This window comes from Lolium perenne, chromosome 1, assembly GCF_019359855.2.
Source record: "Lolium perenne isolate Kyuss_39 chromosome 1, Kyuss_2.0, whole genome shotgun sequence".
In the NCBI taxonomy this organism is placed as follows: Eukaryota; Viridiplantae; Streptophyta; class Magnoliopsida; order Poales; family Poaceae; genus Lolium; species Lolium perenne.
The window spans coordinates 262,300,712-262,317,810 of NC_067244.2; the positions used below are offsets into that span (position 1 = coordinate 262,300,712).

The 17,099-nt window shown below is 43.8% G+C and overlaps 1 protein-coding gene across 1 annotated transcript; it reads right to left on the reverse strand.

Annotated features, from left to right (window-relative positions):
- Window positions 1-9,938: 9,938 nt before the first annotated feature.
- LOC127327789 (uncharacterized) lies at window positions 9,939-12,109 on the reverse strand. Its single transcript, XM_051354586.2, has 3 exons — window positions 11,505-12,109; window positions 10,880-11,032; window positions 9,939-10,567 (listed from the first exon to the last, which is right to left on the reverse strand). Exons 1-3 carry the CDS (start codon window positions 11,903-11,905, stop codon window positions 10,189-10,191), a joined length of 933 nt encoding a protein of 310 aa, XP_051210546.1. The 5' UTR covers window positions 11,906-12,109; the 3' UTR covers window positions 9,939-10,188.
- Between the last annotated feature and the right edge of the window lie 4,990 nt (window positions 12,110-17,099).

Sequence of the window (17,099 nt, forward strand, 5' to 3'; positions counted from 1 at the left end):
ATTCCGAGAATATTTCCTTACTAGGATTTCTGAAACCAAAAACACCAGAAAACTGCAACTGGCTCTTCGGCATCTCGTTAATAGGTTAGTGCCGGAAAATGCATAAATATGACATAAAGTATGCATAAAACATGTAGATATCATCAATAATGTGGCATGGAACATAAGAAATTATCAATACGTCGGAGGCGTATCAATCCCATCTGCTCCTTCTTGTCCTTCAGTGGCCTCCTCCAGGTGATTCAGACAATCTAAGCATGGGATTATAACATGTATGAGTACGAGCGTACTCAACAAGTTCATTATAGGAAAGAGGTGTTTTATGCACTAGCTACGAAATTAGACCAGAAAGTCAAATGCCAATGCAGATTTTTATAAGCATTTCTTCAAAAGGTTGCTTTTATTCCGAAGAGCTATGTCCATCAGCCTTCACCGGGTGTCTAGAACTTCATGGAGTTCCTTTCCGGCCGCGTTCGCAGTTTCATAACCCGGAATAGGGAGTGACAGATCACGATTCGTTACACTCTGCAGAGGTGTGTTGCTTTACCCATAAGAGATCTTAACCTTGGTGCCAACCGGGCAGCTTTCCCGTTCACACTTCCATGGTGTGAGGCCCGGTATAAGGTCCTAGCCAATCATTGTGTTTCTTCGCGATCCCGCACACCCACCCTTTGTTGAAATTCCAACCTTGGGTCCTCACCGGTCAGCATATCCATTGGATATCATCCGACCTCGACTACTATCGGGTACCATGGCCTCGATACCTTCGCAGGTCTGTTGCAACCCATCATAGACCACATTACTGTGGGGAATTAGAATGAGATCCCCACCACTGATGCGTGTAGTTGACACGTCCGTTGGGAACCCCAAGAGGAAGGTGTGATGCGCACAGCGGCAAGTTTCCCTCAGTAAGAAACCAAGGTTTAATCAAACCAGTAGGAGTCAAGAAGCACGTTGAAGGTTGATGGCGGCGGGATGTAGTGCGGCGCAACACCAGAGATTCCGGCGCCAACGTGGAACCTGCACAACACAACCAAAGTACTTTGCCCCAACGAAACAATGAGGTTGTCAATCTCACCGGCTTGCTGTAACAAAGGATTAACCGTATTGTGTGGAAGATGATTGTTTGCAGAAAACATTAGAACAATATTGCAGTAGATTGTATTTCAGTATAGAGAATTGGACCGGGGTCCACAGTTCACTAGAGGTGTCTCTCCCATAAGATAAACAGCATGTTGGGTGAACAAATTACAGTTGGGCAATCAAGAAGCACGTTGGGTGAACAAATTATGATGAGTACTGTGAGATTTAATTGGGCATTACGACAAAGTATATAAACCGCTATCCAGCATGCATCTATGCCTAAAAAGTCCACCTTCAGGTTATCATCCGAACCCCCTCCAGTATTAAGTTGCTAACAACAGACAATTGCATTAAGTATTGCGCGTAATGTAATCAGTGACTACATCCTCGAACATAGCACCAATGTTTTATCCCTAGTGGCAACATCACATCCATAATCTTAGAGGTTCTTGTCACCCCTCCAGATTCACGGAGACATGAACCCACTATCGAGCATAAATACTCCCTCTTGGAGTTACTAGCATCAACTTGGCCAGAGCATCTACTAATAACGGAGAGCATGCAAGATCATAAACAACACATAGACATAACTTTGATAATCAACATAACAAGTATTCTCTATTCATCGGATCCCAACAAACGCAACATATAGAATTACAGATAGATGATCTTGATCATGTTCGGCAGCTCACAAGACCCGACAATTAAGCACAATGGGGAGAAGACAACCATCTAGCTACTGCTATGGACCCATAGTCCAGGGGTAGACTACTCACACATCACTCCGGAGGCGACCATGGCGGCGTAGAGTCCTCCGGGAGATGAATCCCCTCTCCGGCAGGGTGCTGGAGGCGATCTCCTGAATCCCCCGAGATGGGATTGGCGGCGGCGGCGTCTCTGGAAGGTTTTCCGTATCGTGGCTCTCGGTACTGGGGGTTTCGCGACGGAGGCTTTAAGTAGGCGGAAGGGCAGGTCAGGGGGCCACACGAGGGCCCCACACTACAGGTCGGCGCGGCCAAGGGCCAGGCCGCGCCGCCCTATGGTGTGGCCGCCTCGTGGCCCCACTTCGTCTCCTCTTCGGTCTTCTGGAAGCTTCGTGGCAAAATAGGACCCTGGGCGTTGATTTCGTCCAATTCCGAGAATATTTCGTTACTAGGATTTCTGAAACCAAAAACAGCAGAAAACAGAATCGGCACTTCGGCATCTTGTTAATAGGTTAGTTCCAGAAAATGCACGAATATGACATAAAGTGTGCATAAAACATGTAGATATTATCAATAATGTGGCATGGAACATAAGAAATTATCGATACGTCGGAGACGTATCAGCATCCCCAAGCTTAGTTCTGCTCGTCCCGAGCAGGTAAAACGATAACAAAGATAATTTCTGGAGTGACATGCCATCATAACCTTGATCATACTATTTGTAGAGCATATGTAGTGAATGCAGCGATCAAAACAATGTATATGACATGAGTAAACAAGTGAATCATATAGCAAAGACTTTTCATGAATATTACTTCAAGACAAGCATCAATAAGTCTTGCATAAGAGTTAACTCATAAAGCAATAATTCATAGTAAAAGCATTGAAGCAACACAAAGGAAGATTAAGTTTCAGCGGTTGCTTTCAACTTGTAACATGTATATCTCATGGATAATTGCCAACATAGAGTAATATAATAAGTGCAATATGCAAGTATGTAGGAATCAATGCACAGTTCACACAAGTGTTTGCTTCTTGAGGTGGAGAGAAATAGGTGAACTGACTCAACAATGAAAGTAAAAGAATGGTCCTCCATAGAGGAAAAGCATCGATTGCTATATTTGTGCTAGAGCTTTGATTTTGAAAACAAGAAACAATTTTGTCAACGGTAGTAATAAAGCATATGAGTTATGTAAATTATATCTTATAAGTTGCAAGCCTCATGCATAGTATACTAATAGTGCCCGCACCTTGTCCTAATTAGCTTGGACTACCGGGATCATCGCAATGCACATGTTTTAACCAAGTGTCACAAAGGGGTACCTCTATGCCGCCTGTACAAAGGTCTAAGGAGAAAGCTCGCATTGGATTTCTCGCTATTGATTATTCTCAACTTAGACATCCATACCGGGACAACATAGACAACAGATAATGGACTCCTCTTTTAAGCATAAGCATGTAGCAACAATTAATTTTCTCATTTGAGATTGAGGATATTGTCCAAAACTGAAACTTCCACCATGGATCATGGCTTTAGTTAGCGGCCCAATGTTCTTCTCTAACAATATGCATGCTTAACCATAAGGTGGTAGATCTCTCTTACTTCAGACAAGACGGACATGCATAGCAACTCACATGATATTCAACAAAGAATAGTTGATGGCGTCCCCAGAAACATGGTTATCGCACAACAAGCAACTTAATAAGAGATAAAGTGCATAAGTACATATTCAATACCACAATAGTTTTTAAGCTATTTGTCCCATGAGCTATATATTGCAAAGGTGAATGATGGAATTTTAAAGGTAGTACTCAAGCAATTTACTTTGGAATGGCGGAGAAATACCATGTAGTAGGTAGGTATGGTGGACACGAATGGCATAGTGGTTGGCTCAAGTATTTTGGATGCATGAGAAGTAATCCCTCTCAATACAAGGTTTAGGCTAGCAAGGCTATTTGAAACAAACACAAGGATGAACCGGTGCAGCAAAACTCACATAAAAGACATATTGTAAACATTATAAGACTCTACACCATCTTCCTTGTTGTTCAAACTCAATACTAGAAATTATCTAGACCTTAGAGAGACCAAATATGCAAACCAAATTTAAGCATGCTCTATGTATTTCTTCATTAATGAGTGCAAAGTATATGATGCAAGAGCTTAAGCATGAGCACAACAATTACCAAGTATCACATTATCCAAGACATTATAGCAATTTACTACAAGTATCATTTTCCAATTCCAACCATATAACAATTTAACGAAGAAGAAACTTCGCCATGAATACTATGAGTAGAGCCTAAGGACATACTTGTCCATATGCTACAGCGGAGCGTGTCTCTCTCCCATACAGTGAATGCTAGGATCCATTTTATTCAAACAAAACAAAAACAAAAACAAACCGACGCTCCAAGAAAAGCACATAAGATGTGATGGAATAAAAATATAGTTTCAGGGGAGGAACCTGATAATGTTGTCGATGAAGAAGGGGATGCCTTGGGCATCCCCAAGCTTAGACGCTTGAGTCTTCTTAGAATATGCAGGGGTGAACCACCGGGGCATCCCCAAGCTTAGAGCTTTCACTCTCCTTGATCATATTGCATCATACTCCTCTCTTGATCCTTGAAAACTTCCTCCACACCAAACTCGAAACAACTCATTAGAGGGTTAGTGGACAATAAAAATTAACATGTTCAGAGGTGACACAATCATTCTTAACACTTCTGGACATTGCATAAAGCTACTGGACATTAATGGATCAAAGAAATTCATCCAACATGGCAAAAGAGGCAATGCGAAATAAAAGGCAGAATCTGTCAAAAATAGAACAGTTCGTATTGACGAATTTTATCGAGGCACCAGACTTGCTCAAATGAAAATGCTCAAATTGAATGAAAGTTGCGTACATATCTGTGGATCACTCACGTAAATTGGCACAATTTTCTGAGTTACCTACAGAGAAAACAGCCCAGATTCGTGACAGCAAAGAAATCTGTTTCTGCGCAGTAATCCAAATCTAGTATGAACTTTACTATCAACGACTTTACTTGGCACAATAAAACACTAAACTAAGATAAGGAGAGGTTGCTACAGTAGTAAACAACTTCCAAGACACAAAATAAAAACAAAGTACTGTAGTAAAAACCATGGGTTGTCTCCCATAAGCGCTTTTCTTTAACGCCTTTCCGCTAGGCGCAGAAAGTGTGTATCAAGTATTATCAAGAGATGGTACATCGTTATCATGAGCTCCCCCATCCGTAGTGGTACTAAGGGCTTTATCAATTTTAGGCCTATAATAATACTTCTTTGGTTTAGGCACTTTAGAGACATACATAAACTTTTGCTCCTTACCCACATTAACCTTTCTCCTTATATTTAAGAGAAGAAAATGTTGAACCCAAGGTTCCCATAGCTTTTTCAAGTTCGTCAATCCTATTGCTTTGATCGTCATGGACAACACAAGTTCCTAGGACACTAATTTTTTCATCAATTCCTCCTAAGGATTGATCAAGTTCATCAGTTTTATCAAGTAGCATTTCCAATTTAGCTTCAATACTTGGAAAAAATTTCTCTAAGGTTTCCAATTTTTTCATAACATCTTCAAGAGAGATTTCAGTTTTAACTTCATCAACAGGGGGTATTCCAAATAGACTCTCAATAATGCAGCTAGCTTCTAATGCAGGAGTACTTAGGAAGTTACCTTTCGCGAGACTATCAAGAACATACCTATTCCAGCTAGAGATACCAACATAAAAATTCCTGAGTAGGATAGTGGTGGAGTGTTTCTTAATGCACCTATTATGGGCATCACTAATTCTGTACCAAGCATCTCTTAAACATTCTCCCCCTCGTTGCTTAAACGTACGAACTTCAACTTCAGGATTACTCATTTTAGCAGTAGTAAATAAAGCAAACTAAATAAAGTAAATGCGAGTAACTAATTTTTTTGTGTTTTTGATATAGTAAACAAGATAGCAAATAAAGTAAAACTAGCAACTAATTTTTTTGTATTTTGATTTAGTGCAGCAAACAAAGTAGTAAATAAAATAAAGCAAGACAAAAACAAAGTAAAGAGATTGGGAAGTGGAGACTCCCCTTGCAGCGTGTCTTGATCTCCCCGGCAACGGCGCCAGAAATTTGCTTGATGCGTGTAGTTGACACGTCCGTTGGGAACCCCAAGAGGAAGGTGTGATGCGCACAGCGGCAAGTTTCCCTCAGTAAGAAACCAAGGTTTAATCGAACCAGTAGGAGTCAAGAAGCACGTTGAAGGTTGATGGCGGCGGGATGTAATGCGGCGCAACACCAGAGATTCCGGCGCCAACGTGGAACCTGCACAACACAACCAAAGTACTTTGCCCCAACGAAACAGCGAGGTTGTCAATCTCACCGGCTTGCTGTAACAAAGGATTAACCGTATTGTGTGGAAGATGATTGTTTGCAGAAAACAAGAGAACAAAGTATTGCAAGAGATTGTATTTCAGTATAGAGAATTGGACCGGGGTCCACAGTTCACTAGAGGTGTCTCTCCCATAAGATAAACAGCATGTTGGGTGAACAAATTACAGTTGGGCAATTGACAAATAGAGAGGGCATGACCATGCACATACATATTATGATGAGTACTGTGAGATTTAATTGGGCATTACGACAAAGTACATAGACCGCTATCTAGCATGCATCTATGCCTAAAAAGTCCACCTTCAGGTTATCATCCGAACCCCCTCCAGTATTAAGTTGCTAACAACAGACAATTGCATTAAGTATTGCGCGTAATGTAATCAGTGACTACATCCTCGAACATAGCACCAATGTTTTATCCCTAGTGGCAACATCACATCCATAATCTTAGAGGTTCTTGTCACCCCTCCAGATTCACAGAGACATGAACCCACTATCGAGCATAAATACTCCCTCTTGGAGTTACTAGCATCAACTTGGCCAGAGCATCTACTAATAACGGAGAGCATGCAAGATCATAAACAACACATAGACATAACTTTGATAATCAACATAACAAGTATTCTCTATTCATCGGATCCCAACAAACGCAACATATAGAATTACAGATAGATGATCTTGATCATGATCGGCAGCTCACAAGACCCGACAATTAAGCACAATGGGGAGAAGACAACCATCTAGCTACTGCTATGGACCCATAGTCCAGGGGTAGACTACTCACACATCACTCCGGAGGCGACCATGGCGGCGTAGAGTCCTCCGGGAGATGAATCCCCTCTCCGGCAGGGTGCCGGAGGCGATCTCCTGAATCCCCCGAGATGGGATTGGCGGCGGCGTCTCTAGAAGGTTTTCTGTATCGTGGCTCTCGATGCTGGGGTTTCGCGACGGAGGCTTTAAGTAGGCGGAAGGGCAGGTCAGGGGGCCACACGAGGGCCCCACACTACAGGTCGGCGCGGCCAAGGGCCAGGCCGCGCCGCCCTATGGTGTGGCCGCCTCGTGGCCCCACTTCGTCTCCTCTTCGGTCTTCTGGAAGCTTCATGGCAAAATAGGACCCTGGGCGTTGATTTCGTCCAATTCCGAGAATATTTCGTTACTAGGATTTCTGAAACCAAAAACAGCAGAAAACAGCAACTGGCACTTCGGCATCTTGTTAATAGGTTAGTTCCAGAAAATGCACGAAGAGAGAGGATTTGGTGACTAGGTGTATACGTGAGCACCCTCTAGATGCCGCACGATCTGTGTTGAGATCAGGTTCTAGTCAATTGGGTCTGTTGCCTTGAAGCTGTCTTATGCATCGCTAAGCGTACTTGGCGTGGGCTGTGGGTCCCGCGTTTCAATGATTGGTAGCGCCTACATGATTTGGAAGTGTTGTTAGTGCTGATGTGGTTTGTTAACCCAACAATGATGATAACAGGGGGTTGCTAAATGTGACACATGTCAGCCAATGGATGCGTGCTCACGTATACACCCGGTCACCGGGCTTCTTTTGAATGCACGAATATGACATAAAGTGTGCATAAAACATGTAGATATTATCAATAATGTGGCATGGAACATAAGAAATTATCGATACGTCGGAGACGTATCACCCACCGGTTGTTCTCACAAGACACAACTGCTACGGTAAACGCATCCGTTGATGTACGAGAGGAAGAAATACAACTGACTACTCCGTTCCACTCCAGATCTTATGGTTAACACGGGTCTTACGGCACAAGAATCACTGGACGACACTTGTTGTTAATCCTAGATGGATATAAACCCTATGCAATGGAACCTCCACCATACTCATACCATGGTTCCATCGTCAACCACATAGTCATATTCATAGTTATGAAAATAGCATTTTCGCTTTTCATGCAAGAGGGATAAGTATAGTACTTTGCAAGTAATTTAATAAAAAAATAATCAAAATGATATGAGCAAGCGATGAACTTTCCTGGTGACTGCAAGGTAGTGCAGTTGGATTGTTTGGACTGACACCGGTCCTGTGTTTCTGAAAGATAGCATCATCGTCCGACAAGGGCAATGGTTAAAGATTCAAATATGCATGCTTTTGATTTTTAGGGTTGTTCCCCCCTTCCCGATGCTTAGTTATTTAATGTCGGAGGTGGCGAATAAGCACAATTTATAATACTCCTTAAGAGTATAAATAGTGTCTTGGAATATTTCCAAGAATTAGTTAAGTCCAAAGTAATTTATGGACTTATTTAATTGTTAAAAATATGAGGTCTATTTTAATTGCTTTTATTAATGCATTATTCTTTGGATAAATAATGATTAATTTTTGGGTTAAAATATTATAATTAGTATTTGTTTATGATAGAGAATAAATTTTAAAGTGGTTTACACATAGTTCATCCTTCTTCTCAATTAAAAATCCTCCTCATTCAGCAGTATGTTTGGGCGTGCAACACAATTTAATTGTATGAAACTATTGGCACACACAAGCAAGTTATCCAAGGTTCACTTTGTAAACAGTAATCTTTTTCTTCTTTGCTATTTTCAAACTTTCTTTATTTGGTAACTTGAATAAAATCCAAATTTTATAAAGACTAGCATTTTTAATCTTTCCTATTGACCTTTCATAGTTCGAATCTTCCAAAATTCTCAAATTTTAGAAACCTTAAACTATAAAAATATCATTCTTTCAAAACTTTAAACTTTTTAAAAAGTCGATAGTGTATTTTGTACCCACACGCATTGGTGTGGGTGTGTTATGTATCGTCGATTTATTCCTTGAGATTCCTGCTTGCTGTGGTAGGTGGAATAGTAGCTATCTCTCTCTCTCATCTCAAATTAAATCGAACGGTGACGAAAACACCCACACCCATGTGTGTAAGTATAAAAATATTTCCGAAAAAAGCTTTCAAATTTTTTGAACTTTTGTAGAGCACTTGCTAGCTACCACCTAACAGTGGCCCACGCTCCCAGATGGTGGGCAACAAGGTCCACAGGTTCTCCCGTGTAGCAGTGTAAATGGATAGAATAATTGTCGCACCAATTTTGTTTTCGAATCCGTTTTAAAGATTATATCGATGATTTTTTATGGAATTCGACATATAAGGATATCTGATTCCCAATTTGACAACAGATATGGAATAGGAGATGGTGCGCAAAATAGCACAAGGATATCCATATCTGAAAATTATTTAGGATTATCCGATGGTTTTTATCCGCATAATCTATTTTTTATCCAAAACTCAAAAGCTTATATAGCGTATTTAGCAGCTAATGAGTTGTCAAGTTTTCCCTTAAACAATAGCCCATTTACATAGTCACACTATGGAATATGGAGTCCAAACTTGTTAAGATAGTGGAGTACTGAAGCATGCGTTGGTGTTATCCTGTCCCTACTGTTTGTGTTACTACATCCATATAAACCTACTTTGTTTATGTGATTGTGTCATACTTATTTATTCTAGCATGTTGCATTATTTATTTTATAAGTATTTGTTAAAATCATTTTATCACTTACTTTTGATTATCTAGGTTACCTACCTAATATCAATTTTTTTTCTCCAACCTAAGTTCGCTCTATCTCCGTTCCAAATCCGCTGTCTCATATAGACATATTTGAATCCGCAACCGGCTATTATCCGATTCGCTCTGAATCCGTCGAAAAAGTATGGTATCCGGTCCGAATGTATCCATACTCCCGTGCATCGCATCCAAGAGCAGAATAATTCTTGCAAAGGTGCCATTTACATTGTGCATGCTTTCGTATTACAAAATCCTCGAATGCCTGAATTTGCACTATCGCTGTATATAACTGTGCTTGCTGTAATTCCTACTGGAATAGCTACAACATTTGGTTTCAAAATCCACAACAGACTCAGGCCAACAAATATTTGTACCGGTCAGCTTAGGAAAAAAGAAGAAGGTGTGAAACTGATATCTGGTCAGAGATGTACACAGGGCCAGAGGACCGGCGGCTTAACGATGCCCATGCTGATTACTAGGATCAAGAAGAACATCCTGCAGCTGCATGCCGTAGTACTCCGCAAATCGGTGGTCGGCCTGACTTGGCAGCAGAGCGGCCGGCGAGGTAGCGGCAGCCGCTGGTGCCATGGCGCGTGCAGCGGCGAGGAAGAGGTTGTCGGGTGATGACGGGCTGAACCCGTGCTGTTGCTGCTGGAGCGAGGCCATGGAGTAGAGGCCGTTGGCACCGGCGGTTGCCATGCCGCGGTGGGCGGCGGGGCTCGGGTGCGCGTGGTGTCCCTCGTAGGTGGTGACGACGGTGGAGGGGTCTTGCTGCGACCGCTCCACCTGCTTCTTCACCCCGCACCGCGCTGCCGTGCACCGGTAGTAGCTCCTGCACGCACGCAGTTTCAGAATCTCAGTTCAGTGTGTGCGTCGGTTGGGCATTGCGCGCTACTGTCAGTCGTTTAGCTAGCTATGGCATAGGAATTTCAGCATGCATGCATCAAGCTGGATTATTGGCGTGGCAACGATTTTGATCAAAACGTTAGTTGATCATGCTGTGGTGCACTGAACAACATTTTCTCCAAATGTACAATTTACCATAAAAACCACTCGAAGAATCAAAGATCCCTTTCAACAAGTCAGTACCGTCTGCAGTTATGAAACGAGAAAGGCGTGCGAGAAATACAAGTGGCGTCCGTACCTTGGAAATGAGCTGTTCTTGACAGCCTTCTGGCCGTACTTGCGCCAGCGATAGCCGTCGTCGAGGTGGTCGACCTCGCTCTTGGTTGCGAACGCCACTCGGGGCCCGCGCGCCTTCTTCTCCACCTTCCCCTTCTTCTTCTTTGTGTCGCTCCTGCATCCCATGAATGGATTGATCAGCACGGCGAGGAGATCATCAAAGTCAGCTAGCTATGGGCAGCGCAGGTCGTGTGCTGCAAGTCGGTCTCAGTTATAGAGGCCGATTCATATACTACTAGCTACTCGTTTGCTTATACTTATAAAATGGAATTCATAAAATGATATTTATTTTGAATGGTAGGTGGCAATGGCAAGTAGCTGGTGAACCCTAAATCCGAAGGTTCACACTTGACGCGGTTGAAGGATCTTCGCATTCAGACCGGGAAAGCGAGAGCTGCAAGAACAGGAGCGATCGATCCAACACTTGAGATCGAGATCCAGTGATCAGAAGTTGCTTCCGTTAGCTAGTTTGTACTATATCAATCTGGCAATTATTGATCCATCCATCCACGGCAAGGGATCCTCAGCTAGGCGGGGATCGATTTGGGGCATAGACTAAAACCTGATTAGTTAGTTAGATTGCTAACCTGCAGTCCTGACGATCAACCGATCCCTCCTCGTCCTCGTCGACTTCACCTTGCTCGTCTCCCTCCTGCTCCTGCTCCGGCTCAGACCTGCCTTTCTTGCCCCGGCGCGGCTCGCTGGACGTCGACGAGTTGGGCGCCGCCGAGTCCCGATTCACGGCGTCACCTGCCGGGACGCACGGCGCCGCGTCCAAGTGCGTCGCGAGCCCCGCGGGGTCGAGGAAGCCCTGCAGGTAGTCGGTGATGCTAGCGTAAGGCGGCGCGAGGCCACCATCGACGGAATTCTGGAAGAAGCAGTTGTCGTCGCCGTCGTATAAGGGGACGGAGGCAGCCGCTGCAGGATGATGGTCCCCGTAGAGCTGGCCGCCGCCGTGAGCTCCTCCTGCTCCGGACATGGGGTGCATGCGACGCGAGTGTGTGGGATGGAGGCGCCGGGAGAGATGGAGCGTGGAATGGGAAGGTGGAAGAAAGGGAGAGGCGTTGAACGGAGGTGTAGGTGAGTCTTTGCCTCTCGGCCTCGGGAGGTGCAAGATACGACTGGCCCTCTTGGAAGAAAAAACCTGTGTGCACGCGCATGGTATTATCGTACTAGTACGTGCTAGACAACTCTTGTTTTATACTTAACTTAAACATGGATTCGTATAGGGTTTTAAGATCCTCATGATATTTTAGGAGCATCTTGCGTGAGTCTCCAGGGAAATAAGCATTATTTTGGTCATGTAAAATGAGAATGCGTTAGCACTACGCCACCATTACGTTTTCCTTTACTTACACGTGTATGGGGGTTGGTACGGGTACGGGCCTCCTGCCAAACTCGATCCTTCTGCCAAGGACGAATCCAGTTTTCTATACGCCAAACCTCCAAGCTATACACCTACGCCAATCAACGGTGGCCCGTACAACGTTCTGACCACCGCTATATTGATTTTCTCATCAGTCCGCTGCTTGCAAGCGGTCAGCCATGTGCCACACGGATCCAGGCGTTCGGCGCAAGCCGCCGTGTGCTCGTGCCCGCTGGCCGTTAGGCATCTCTCCGGTATTTTAGATATGATTTATGTTTGTTTTGATTCGTTTGTGTTTAGTCGTGGACATAAAAATAGCTTGTCCCCGGGTGTTGCGGCGGGGGTGCTCTCATGCGGAAGCGTGCAGTTTCGGCCTGGGCCGGCAAGGGTGGAGTGAAGTGACGGTGACTCCTCTCATGGCGGCCGATGACAGAACATGGCGGCAGGGTCCGTCGGTGGTGGCGGGGGAGACACGGCTATGTGTTGTTTTTTTCCAAGTGAATCAACAAAGGGATCGAATTTCATTACCATTGAGACAACGATGCTTAGGGTTGTAGGCGGATGGCAACATATACCTTGGCGCGGCAGCGCGATGGTGAAGTAGATGATGCTAAATCTAGGGCTGATCTCGGACCTGTTGTTGCGTCTGAACGGCGACCAACACGGGCGATGGAGGGTGGATCCCTTCACTTGGGTTGTAGTGTGGCATGATGCATGTTGGTTTGTGTTGTTGTCCTACCTCGCCTAATCCGTTGGCTTTGCGGTGTGATGTTGGTCACGCCAGGGGCTTGAACTCGAGTTGGGGCTTTGGCAGGCCATATATTGTCCGTATGAGGCCTAAGTCGGGGATAGCAGGCGGCCCGTGGATGGGAGCGGTCCAAAGGTTTCTTCGGGCAAAAGTTGAGCGTATCGGCGCCAATGGTGGCGATGCCTTGTTGAAAGTGCATGGATCCCCCATGTGTGGTTTTGGTAATTAATGACAATCCCTATGGACTAATGTTTGCATTGAGTTATATTTGTAGGAGTTGTCCATAGGCAATTCTTGAACCATTTGTTGGCTTCAAGGTTGCAATAACAAGAAATTGATGAAGGATATCAAGTGTCAAGTATGTCTTGAAGATGAAGATGAAGTGAGCCCTCAAGTTACTTCAAGACATCAATATGATGAAGAATGAAGAATGAAGTGCAAGTTCAAGATGATCCAACTCGAAGAGTTCATAAGCTTGAAGCTTGCCATGGAGAAATGAAGTGCAAGTTCAAGATGAGCCATCTCGAAGAGATCCTTTGCTTGAGTCTTGCCATCCATATGGTGATCATGGATATGTGAAGATGCGCCGAAGAAGAAGCTCTCCCATGGTGGATTATGGGGGAGCAATCAACATGGTGGTCATGGTTATGTGAAGATGCGCCGAAGAAGAAGCTCTCCCATGGTGGATTATGGGGGAGCAATCCACAAGACTTCGTCAAGCAAGCACAAGCAAGAAAGGCGTTCCATCTTGTTGAGGTCAAGATCGTCGTCATCGAGCTCAAGTGGAATGCGCAAGTATAAGGTTTGCTCTTGATAGGGTTTCTTTCTCACCGGTCTCATAGTGTAGTTGGAGACCGGTTTATAGTTTAGTTGCCGTACTATCAAGAGGGCTCTCGAGTGAGTAACTCGATCGTATCGTTCGGAGAGAGCTCAAACCTTTGCATCCTTACATCATCTTTCTTGGTTGTTATTTGGACCTTATCCATGTGATGTTTTAGAGCTTGTGCTTATTCTCATGACAAGCTCTAGTTCATCGAAAACGGATTTCGCATAGATCACTTGTTGCGTTTTCGAGTTTGGTTCATCATCTTACTTGGTTTTATTTGGATCTTATCCATGTGATGTTTTAGAGCTTGTGCTTATTCTCATGACAAGCTCTAGTTCATTGAGAATGGTTTTTCCATGGGCAACTTGTTGCATTTTCAAGATTGGAGGTTTTACCGGTATGTCTTTTTGAGATAGGTCAAACCTTTCATCATTTGTTTCTATCCTCCTTTGCTGGACTATGATGTTTCTATGCATATTGTTGTAGAGCTCGTTGTTGTGATTTCAACGAGCCCAAGATCATCGAAATCGGAGTCCGGATGCAAAAGTTATGCCCGTTTTAGTTTTGGTGTTTCTGCAGTTTGCTTAGGCCGGATATTTCGGAAATATCCGGCCCCCTCGAAATCGGCTAAGGACCTCAGGAATTGCTGCTCAGTATAGGGGCCGGACATTTGCCCGGATTTTGACCAGGTTTTGTCCCAGAGGCCGGATTATCCGGGGGGGCGGATTATCCGGCCCTTACTTAGGCCGGATTATCCGGCCCTGGTTTTGCCCAACGGCTCGATTTTCTTGGGGGGTATAAATACCCCCCTTCTTCCTCCTTGGGCTGTTGCTTCTCTCACTCTCTCTCTCCTCCATTGTTGAACTAGAGAAGCTTGCACTATCTCTCAATCCCTCCATGATTCTTGCCCCCATTTGAGGGAAAAGAGAGAGGAGATCTAGATCTACATTTCTACCAATCAAATCCATCTCTTTATGAGTGGAACTCTCTAGATCTTGATCTTGGTGTTCTTTGTGAATTCCTTTGTTCTTCCTCTCTTATTCCCCCAATAGCTTTTGTAGCTTTGTTGGAATTTGAGAGAGAAGGACTTGAGCATCTTTGTGGTGTTCTTACCATTGCATTTGGTGCATCGGTTTGAGTTCTCCACGGTGATTCGTGGTGGTGAAAGCAAGAAGGTTGTTACTCTTGGGTTCTTGGAACCCTAGACGGATTCTATGCCTTTGTGGCGATTTGTTGGGAGCCTCCAATTAAGTTGTGGATGTGTGCCCCAATCTTTGTGTAAGGCCCGGTTTCCGCCTCGAAGGAAATCCCTTAGTGGAACCGTGACCTAGGCCTTTGTGGCGAGGGTCACCGGAGATTTAGGTGAGGTGCCTTCGTGGCGTTCGGTGTGTGGTGTGAGTACCGCATCTTGGGGTAAGGCCTTTGTGGCGTTGGTGTGCATCGAGCAACCACACCTCAAGGTGAGCCTCTTGTGGCGTTCGGGAGCACTAAGCAACCGCACCTCTCCACCGGAGATTAGCACTCGCAAGAGTGTGAACTCCGGGATAAATCATCGTCTCCCGCGTGCCTCGGTTATCTCTATACCCGAGCTCTTTACTTATGCACTTTACCTTGTGAGAGCCATCGTGCTTGAAGTTATATATATCTTGCTATCACATACTTGCTTGTATTGCTTAGCATAAGTTGTTGGTGCACATAGGTGAACCATTGCTTAGAATAAGTTGTTGGTGCACATAGGTGAACAATAGTATATAGGCTTTGGGCTTGACAAAGTAAACGCTAGTTTTATTCCGCATTTGTTAAGCCCATCTCGTAAAAGTTTTAAATCGCCTATTCACCCCCCCCCTCTAGGCGACATCCGTGTCCTTTCAATTGGTATCAGAGCAAGGTCTCTCATTCTTAGGCTTCACCGCCTTGAGAGTAAAGATGTCGGCTAGAGGATTAGTGCACGATAACACTCTTATATTAGATGGTACAAATTATGATGTTTGGAAAATTTGCATGCTTAGTCATTTTCGGGACATTGACCCTCATATGGAGAAAATTGTAGATATAGGTTTTTCTCCTCCTATGGATTCACAAAATCTATCGTTAGAGGATGAGAAAAATTTATATCTCAATTCTCAAGCTTCTTATGTTCTTATGAATGCTTTGAGAGATGTAGGTCTTTTTCCATACTTGCCTTTTTGGAGCGCTCATGAGTTATGGACAAAGATTCAAGATAAATATGATGTGTCCAATATTATTGAGGATGATTGTTTTGCTTCCACTTCCGGCCGTGATGAGTTCTCATCTTCATCCACTTCACCAAAGTGTGGTAAGACACAAGGTAATGATATGGTGAGTGGTGATGAAAATTGCAATGTTGATATTGAGCTTACTATTGATGATTCTTCATCTCTATCTCATTGCAATGCTTCATCTTTGGACTTAAACACATCTAGCACTAGAAATGATTTACATGCTTGTGTTGATAGTCCTTGCATATCATGTGTAAGTTGCTTGAATAAATCTCATAATGATATGCTTGATTTGTCTTGTGGCCATGATAAAAATGATTCTATTTCCTCTAGTTGTTGTGTGTCTAACAATGTAGAGGAAACCAAGGATTCTATTAGTCAAGACAAGATCTTGAAAGGAGCCTCAAGTAACTCCTCATCTTTATCTCACGGTCCTCATATATGCTTTATGGCCAAGGGTTCCACGGTACCTCCTACCATGGAACCTAATATGTCTCGTGGTGATAAGGATGAGGATGAATATGAAGAAGAGGATTGGGTTGTCTCTCTACGCGATAAGGGTGAGAGCGTATTCAAGGTTATTTGCAAAGATAAAATTGCTAGCACTCACTTCTTTGAAATCTTGACTACCGCTATTGAGAGCCAAAAACTTATTTGGATGCATGAGAACACCATTGATAAAAAGGGTGCTCTTGAACGAGAGTATGCCAATGATGTAGCATCCTTAAAGAATGATCTTGAAGAAGAACAAGATACCGTAGCCTCTCTAGAGGAGCAACTTGAAACCCTTGAGGTGTCTCAAAATGAAATATTTGCTAAACTCACTAAAGAAAGAGACCATGCTAAAGCTAAATTAAAATTGCTTAAAAATGAAAAGTCCAAAGTTGGTGTTGGTCATGATAAACTTGTTAAGGATCTAGATGATCTAGACAAGGCCCACAAGGCCTTGGAGAGCGAACACTCTATCCTCACCAAGTCATATGAGCAACTACAAGCTTCATA

Coding starts and splice junctions, on each gene's coding strand:
- LOC127327789 (XM_051354586.2), bottom strand. CDS start 11,905: ATGCACCCCATGTCCGGAGCAGGAGGAGCTCACGGCGGCGGCCAGCTC. Junction 11,033..11,504: donor GTTGATCGTCAGGACTGCAG/GTTAGCAATCTA, acceptor CATGGGATGCAG/GAGCGACACAAAGAAGAAGA. Junction 10,568..10,879: donor AAGAACAGCTCATTTCCAAG/GTACGGACGCCA, acceptor GCGTGCGTGCAG/GAGCTACTACCGGTGCACGG.